The sequence below is a fragment of the Mastomys coucha genome, unplaced genomic scaffold (genome assembly GCF_008632895.1).
Source record: "Mastomys coucha isolate ucsf_1 unplaced genomic scaffold, UCSF_Mcou_1 pScaffold22, whole genome shotgun sequence".
NCBI lineage: Eukaryota > Metazoa > Chordata > Mammalia > Rodentia > Muridae > Mastomys > Mastomys coucha.
Window position 1 is genome coordinate 249,531,684 of NW_022196905.1, and position 8,286 is coordinate 249,539,969.

General features: G+C 44.5%; 1 protein-coding gene across 2 annotated transcripts in view; it reads right to left on the reverse strand.

Moving 5' to 3' along the window:
• The window catches only part of Mlkl (mixed lineage kinase domain like pseudokinase), a 28,136-nt gene that overhangs the window by 17,735 nt on the left and 2,115 nt on the right, over positions 1-8,286 (reverse strand). Inside the window, exons 2-3 of one of the 2 annotated variants that reach the window (XM_031341457.1) lie at positions 3,488-3,630; positions 1,839-2,271 (exon numbers count right to left, since the gene is read on the reverse strand). In XM_031341457.1, coding sequence (XP_031197317.1) covers positions 1,839-2,269 — 431 coding nt within the window. In that variant the 5' untranslated portion in view covers positions 2,270-2,271; positions 3,488-3,630. The remainder of the gene's footprint in view (positions 1-1,838; positions 2,272-3,487; positions 3,631-8,286) is intronic. The other variant, XM_031341458.1, reaches the window with a different exon arrangement.

The window sequence follows — 8,286 nt, forward strand, 5'->3', positions numbered from 1 at the left end:
ACTCAGAAATCCACCTGCCTCTGCCTCCCAAGTGTTGGGATTAAAGGTGTGCGCCACCACCGCCCGGCTCCAAACTCTCACTATTAGCTTTCAGACCCTTTACTTCTGTGCCTTCTCTATCAAAGAATTCAGGCCACTCCTCTGGAGTATCTCTCTCTCAGACAGAGTTCATAAAGCCTCCATCCCCTTTGCAGCTATAGGATAAGTCCTGCCTAGTTCCTGCTTCCAGGCCCCTTGGCATATTGGCTAGGCCAGGATATGTTACATGATACTATTGTGAGACCTCTCCTAGTGCTCTCTCATTAAAAGGCCTCATCATTATGGCTGTCTATGGAACCTGAGTTCCCTAGAAAAACAGTCAGTGCTCTTAACAGCTGACCCATCTCTCCAGCATCCCCTTCTATCTTTTAGATGACAGTGTTGGGGTTCATATTGCTGGGTCGTCGTAAGTCTAAGGAGGTCATATTTGCCCATGCTTCTTTTGTCTTCCTTTGCCAGGTGACCTAGGCTCATCTCTTACCCTCTACCTCCAGCTCAGCCCATGCCTTGTTTCTTTCGAGCCTGGCCCTCCTTTATGTTCAGTTAGAGGGCCATTCTAGTGTAGGCTTTTGTTACCTCACCCTCTAAAATGCTCTCTTCGGTTCACACGTCCATTCTGACTCTCAGGTAGGTTGAATTATTGGCTCTAGCTATTGACTTCCAGGGAGTGACGGTATATGGCCACACTCTTGCCATAGAGGGCAAACTGAGTGCCTTTGTCTCTTCCTGTTGAGCTTTGCCAGGTGGCTTGTTTCAGAGGATGTGGCACAAGTAGAGGCATAAAACACAGTAGTTGCTGGGCGGTGGTGGTGCACGCCTTTAGTCCCAGCACTTGGGAGGCAGAGGCAGGAGGATTTTTGAGTTCGAGGCCAGCCCGGTCTACAGAGTGAGTTTCAGGACCACCAGGGCTATACAGAGAAACCCTGTCTCGAACCCCACCACCCCATCCCCCCTCAAAAAAAGAAAGAAGAAGCAGAAGGAAAAAAAAAAACGAAATTAGTGTTTCCCCTCTGCAGTTCTATCACAAGAGCGGTTGTATCTCTGCATGGCTAGTTCCTTCTTTGTCAAGGTGTCCAGTCAAATGTTACTCTGCCTGTTCTTTGTGTACCATTATCCTACTTGTGGCTTTCACTGGCTTTAGAGAAACTTAGCTTTCTATCAGCAGGCATAACACTCCATGAGGTCAGAGATTTTGTCTGTTTTGTCCTGTACTGTATCTCTAAGGTTTAGTTAGAACAGTGTTGTGCATGCTGTTTTTGTTTTATTTAATTATTTTTACCAGACAATTTTCATCTTAAGTGAGAGTCTCACAGAATTTAAGACTGTAAGTTATGAATTGGAATTCCAGATATATTTTTTAAGATTGATTGATTGATTCATTTGAGTCCACTGTAGCAGTCTTCACACATACACCAGAAGAGGGCATCAGGATCCCATAACAGAGGGTTGTGAGCCACCATGTGGTTGCTAGGAATTGAACTCAGGACTTCTGGAAGAGCAGCCAGTGCTCTTAACCACTAAGCCATTTCTCCAGCCCTCCAGATATTTTTTAAAGATAAAGTGGAGAAGCAGAGGGGACTCACGAGAAGGTAGCAACGTGTCCGCTATTTCATAAAGTCTTCCCCAGATTTCACCAGCCTCCCCATACAGCAGGATTTCTGAGTCACAAGTACACACAACTGTTCAAACTCCTCTCCTTCAACAAACCAAAGCGAAGCTATGACTCTCCCTGAGTCCATCTGCTTTCCCACCCTACCCTCAAGCCCAGCCTGCTCTTTCCCAGCCTTTGGGAGACTTACCCGTCTTCCTCGGCATCCTGTCGATCTTCCTCCTGCCAGGATGCTGGTTGGCTGACGTCTGAAACGGTATTCCATTGATAAACCTGAAGCAGCAGCAAGAGCACCTCCCAGATGTCTCTCAGCTTCTCATTTACTTCATGGAAGAGGATCTTATCATTGCCCACAGTTACAAACCTCCAAATATTGGACTTCTTGCTGAACTTTTCTATCTGCTGGTTAGCCTCCTTCAGGACTTCCTCAAAACGGCCCAAGGCAGCAGTAACATCATCCGGCAAGTTCTTCTTTCCTTGGGCCTGGAGCCTCTGGAGAGGCTGTAGCAGGCTGCGCACGCGGTTTCCTAGACGCTGGCACTGTTTTTTGCAGTATTTCATCTTTTCACACTGTTCATAGATGAACCTGCCTAACTTGATGATCTGTCCCAATTTATCCATACCTGAAAGAGATGCACAGATTGGTTGAAATACCACAATCCTTTGTGTATCTATTATTCAGTTAACAGAGGGGTCAAAGATATTTGTGATCTCAACGCCAGGAATGAGATACCTCTACCATGTAAGATAGAGACAGTTTGCTGTCTGCCACATCTGTTCTACCATGGTAATAAAGCTTGAACTGAAAGTATTGGTCACCAAGCACCTTATCTTCAGCTTCCATTGCAACACCTGAGGTCATGTGACTAGCACCTGATATGGGTTGTGAGTGGATAGAATTTGTGCTACTTTGGACTAAGACAGGTTTGCAAGGAGAGGATCTCAGGCATACTGGTATCCAAAAGAATGGGGGTTTGGCCGGGCGGTGATGGTGGCACGCCTTTAACCCCAGCACTTGGGAGGCAGAGGCAAGTGGATTTCTGAGTTCGAGGCCAGTCTGGTCTACAGAGTGAGTTCCAGGACAGCCAGGGCTACACAGAGAAACCCTGTCTTGAAAAACCAAAAAAAAAAAAAAAAAAACTGCATGGAGGAAAGTTGCCATGTTGCCAGGATTTCTGCTATGGACTCTGATTGAAGATGCAGTTTCAGTTGTATGAAAGCCATTATATTTGGGGGGCATCTTGGTCTTATTATTTAGCCTCTCCTAACACAGATGTCTTGTTGAGATATGAGAAATGCCTCCAGGGGCCAAACAGGCAACTTAAACCAGTAGAATGAGCTGAGTTGGCATTAGTCTCAATTGCTGCAAAGAAATATGTTTCCAGTCAAGTATAGTGGTGCTGACATCCTAACATTTAGGAGGCTGGGACAGAAGGATCACAAGTTCAAGGCCGGTCCCAGCTACCTAATGAAAGCCTGTCCAAAAAAAACAAAACAAAACAAAACAAAACAAAAAAAACCCACAGCTGGTGTTACAGCTCAGTGGTGGAGTGTTTGCCCAGCATTGGCTAAGTCTCTGAATGAATGACCCTCAGCACAGTTTACAGAGAAGTTCCTGGGGCCAGAGAGATGGTTTAGTGGTTAGGAGCACGTGCTGCTCTTGCAAAGGAGACTCACTGTGTTCTGCAGGCGCCAGGCACACACATGGTGCAATACACGCATGCTTGCATGCATGGATACATACATACAGGCAAAACATTCACACACAAGAAATGAGATCATAAATCTAAACTTGAAAAGCATCCTTTTTGTTTCTGGGACTTTGAATGCGTCTCTTACTTCTCTGTTTTTGTTTTGTTTCAAGACAGGCTCCTGCTACGTATCTCAGAATGGCCGTGATCTCCCTGTCCTTTTGCTTCAGTCTCTTGGTACCCTCTGTTTTTGATGGAAGAGTCCAGTGATTCACACCCTTTCTTCAAATCCTGCAGGGAAAAAGCCATAAACTGGCCGTTAGGCCCACGGTCCATCTGAAAACGTGTGGAGGTTATTGAGCAAGCTGACACCTGCTGTTCTGCAAGGACAACGGACCTCTCCATTTCTCAGGAGCAGCCAGCAGTCTGGACTGGCATGTCAGACCTCTTGATTTTAAATCTTGCAAGCAAGTACAAGAGTGTTCTTAAAATGTTGCTGCTTGGGGCTGGGGGATATTTCAGTCCACAAAGTGTTTGCTGAATAAGCATGAGTTTGGATCTCCAGCACCAATTAAAAACAACAACAATAAAAAACAAAAACAAAAACAAAACAAACAAACAAAAAACAGGCTGGAAAAATGGCTCAGTGGTTAAGAGCACTGACTGCTCTTCCACAGGTCCTGAGTTCAATTCCCAGCAACCACATGGTGGCTCACAACCATCTGTAATGGGATCAGATGGCCTCTTTTGGAGTGTCTCTGAAGACAGCTACAGTGTGCTCATATACATACATAAATAAATAAATCTTAAAAACGAACAAAAAATAAAAAACCCCAGGCATGGTGGTGCACACTTGTGAGTCTGGCTCTGGGAGGGTCTGCTCCCTCAAGTTGTTCTCTGACCTTTACATGTAGGCAGACAGACAGACAGACAGACACACACACACACACACACACACACACACACACACACGCACACACACACACATACACACATACACACACACACTTTAAACAAACAAACAAATAAATATAAAAAATAAAGTGGAGAGTGATAGGAAGACAGATGACCTTGATCTTTGGGCTCCTCACACTTAAATACCTGACACCACATGCATACAAATAATTCACTTCATTACACAGAGCACAATTTTTTAACAACAACAAAAGCCTTGTGGTCAAACCCCATATAGATCAAATAAAACATGCCTGTTAAAAGAACGCTGCCAGTCCTGATTGGTCACCACAGTCACAGCTGGCCTAGGATATTCAGGATTACAATGAAAATCATTTCTGAGAGACTGAGGCAGGAGAATTTCTGTGAGTTTGAGGCCAGCCTGGAGCCTGGGCTATATATAGTATAAGATCTTGTCTCAAAAAAAAAAAAAAAAAAAAAGACTGTTTCGGTCAGTTCCATTGGTTTTCTGTCTCTTTTCCTGTGATGCATATACATTCAAACCATTCAAATATTGAAAATAAAAATAAATAAATCTTAAAAAATAAAACCAAACAATTGGCTCCTGAGTTAATTTGGGTGGAGAGAATGCTTGCTGAGTAAGTGTCTGGCCCCTCTGAGAGAACTCAGGAAGCCACTTTTTTCTTTCCATCTATCTCCCTCTCTCCTTCTGTGAACACAAATGAGAGACCACAGGGCCCTTATCCCACGGCTTGTAATGAAGCTTACATAAGGATGATAGAAAAAAAAGAGAGAAGATTCTAAGTTGATGACAACTTATCCTGAAATCTATGTCACTCCTATCTACCTTTTTTAATCTTTATTTTTACTTTATGTACATGTTGCCTGCACGTATGTGTACCATGTGCATACAATGCCTCTGGTGACCAGAAGAGGGCATCATTGGTTTTTTTTTTTTTTTTTTTTTTTTTTTTTTTTTTTTGGTAATGGACTTAACAGATGATTGTGAGCTGCCATATGGGTGCTGGGAATTGATCCCGGGTCTTCTGGAAGAGCAGGTGGTCCTCTTAGCTGCTGAGCCACCTCTCCAGCCCCCCTCAGCCTTCCTTCTGTTGAAGCCAGTTCAAGTCATGCTCTACTTGTAACCAGAGTCCATAATGAATGACAGTGGCCATAGCCATCAATCTCTTCACTTGCAACACACTGAGTGTTGCAGTGTCACCATTACATTCTCATTTGATAGATGAAGATACTGTTCAAATGAATTCAAAGCCACGGAAACAGATCCAGAAACACTCTTGTTTTGTGAGACAGGGCCTCCCTATTGTAGTCCTGGCTGTCCTGGAGCTCTATATGTAGATCAGGCTAGCCTCCAGCTCACAGAGATCCTCATAACTCTGCCTCAAAAAATGCTTCAATTAAAGCCATACACCACTATCCCTAGCTTCAAAAGCATATTAAATGTTGTTTTAAAGATCTAGCTAGCTAGCTGGGCAGTGGTGGTGCACGCCTTTAGTCCCAGCACTTGGGAGGCAAAGTCAGGCGGATTTCTGAGTTCGAAGCGAGCCTGGTCTACAGAGTGAGTTCCAAGCCAGGGCTACAGAGAGAAACCCTGTCTTGAAAAAACCAAAAACCAAAAACCAAAAAAACAAAACAAAACAAAAACAAAAACAAAAAAACCCAAACCAAACCAAACAGACAAACCAAAAAATCTATCTATCTATCTATCTATCTATCTATCTATCTATCTATCTATCTATCATTTTTGAGACAGGGTTTCTCTGTGTAGCCCTGCATGGCCTGGATGTCACTCTGTAGACCAGGCTGTCCTCACACTCAGAGATCTGACTACTTCTGCCTCCTGAGTGCTGGAATTAAAGGCTTGGGCCAGGGTTAGGAATTGGTTCTAATGCTTTATCTTATTTTGGCTCCCAAAAGCTGCACTTTCAGACTGAGGGTCCCTGTCCCCAGCTGGCTTCCATTGGTAATAAAGAATTGCCATACAGCCAACGGCTAGGCAAGGAGATAGGGTGGGACTTCTAGATTGTGGAGTGGAGGTATGTGGGGGGTGGGAAACAAAGGACCAGAGAGAGGCAGGGAGGGAGAGAGAAAGGGAGGGAGAGAGGGAAGGAGGGAGAGAGGCAGACAGAGACAGGCAGAGAGAAGTGGAGGGTGGGGGGGAGGGGAGAATACTATAACTTGGAGGGAGAAGGATCAGATGTAAGAGCTGCAGGAAAGAAAGCATCCTACAATGTAGGTGTAAAGGGAATGTGGCTCTATGGGGTGGGGGTGGGGCTGCCAGGAAGGTAACGGGGCAGCAAAGATAAAATATAGATTTAGAAGGTGTTAAGCCAGGAATACCAGAGGGAATTGTGTGCTAGCTGCTGGGAGGTTTAAAAATGCCCAGCCTTTGAATTAGTCAAGGCATATCAAAATTAGCTGTTGTGTGTATGTGTGTGTGCGTGTGTGAGTGTGTGAGTGTGTGAGTGTGTGAGTGTGTGCATGTGTGTGTGTGTGTGTGTGTGTGTGTTTCTTTTTTCTTTTTTTTGGTTTTTCGAGACAAGGTTTCTCTGTGTAGCCCTGGCTGTCCTGGAACTCACTCTTTAGACCAGGCTGGCCTCGAACTCAGAAATCCGCCTGCCTCTGCCTCCCAAGTGCTGGGATTAAAGGTGTGCGCCACCACCGCCTGGCATGTGTGTGTCTTTCATTCGCAAATGAATGTGTGTGTGTGTGTGTGTGTGTGTGTGTGTGTCTTTCATTGGCAAATCCAGAGAGCTCTTGGCCGGGTGGGGCTTGTGTGCCCCTGCCAAGAGCCAAATGGGTTTAACTAATTCCCCACTACATGCCACCACTGCCTGGCTAGACTTGCTAATTTTTACTTTATGTGTACGAGTGTTCTGCCTACATGTGTATTTGTGCACCGCATGAATGTAAAGTCAGGAGGTCAGATCCTCTGGAAGTACAGTTGTCATGTGCGTGCTGTGAATGAAACCTTAGTCCTCTGGGAGAGCAACCAGTTTTCTTAACTGCTGAGCCATGTCCCCAACCCTAAAAATGCTCAAAGCCATAACAAGCTTCTCAATGGCCAGTGAAACAGGTAGGTTAAGAATTATCTTGGAAAAAAAATGAAAACAACAGAGAAAGAGTTATCTTGGGGACTAGATATCTCAGTATTAAGAGCACTTGCTGCTCTTTCATAGGACCTGAATCAGTGGCCAGCACCTATGCTGGTCAGCTCACCACTGCCTGTAACTTAAGACTCCAGGGACTCTGAGCCTTATTCTGCCCTCCATAAGTACTCACACATATGACACACACACACACACACACACACACACACACACACACACACATAAAAGAAAGGAATAAATCTGGGCTGGAGAGGTGGCTCAGCAGTTAAGAGCACTGACTGCTCTTCAGAAGGTCCTGAGTTCAAATCCTAGCAACCACATGGTGGCTCACAACCATCCTTAACAAGATCTGACACCCTCTTATGGAGTATCTGAAGATAGCTACAGTGTACTTACATATAATAAATAAATAAATTAAAAAAAAAAAAGCTGGGCAGTGGTGGCACATACGTTTAATCCCAGCACTTGGGAGGCAGGGGCAGGTAGATTTCTGAATTTGAAGAAAAGAAAAAAGAAAGAAAGAAAAAAAAAGGACAGATCAGATCACAACGTGGAGAAAATAACTCCCTGGAACCCCAAACTACCTTTAAAATATGAGTCAAAAAGTAAGAGCACTGACTGCTCTTCCAAAGGTCCTGAGTTCAAATCCCAACAACCACATGTAATGAGACCTGACACCCTCTTCTGGTGCATCTGAAGTCAGCTACAGTGTACTTATACAATATACAGTGTACTTATATAATAATAAATAAATCTTTGGGCTGGAGCAAGCAGGGACTGAGTGAGCGGGATTGACCAGAGCGAGCCGAGGACCTAAAAAATTAGATTCCCAACAACCGCATGAAGGCTCACAACCATCTGTACAGCTACAGTGTAGCTCACATACAAAAAAAAAAAATAA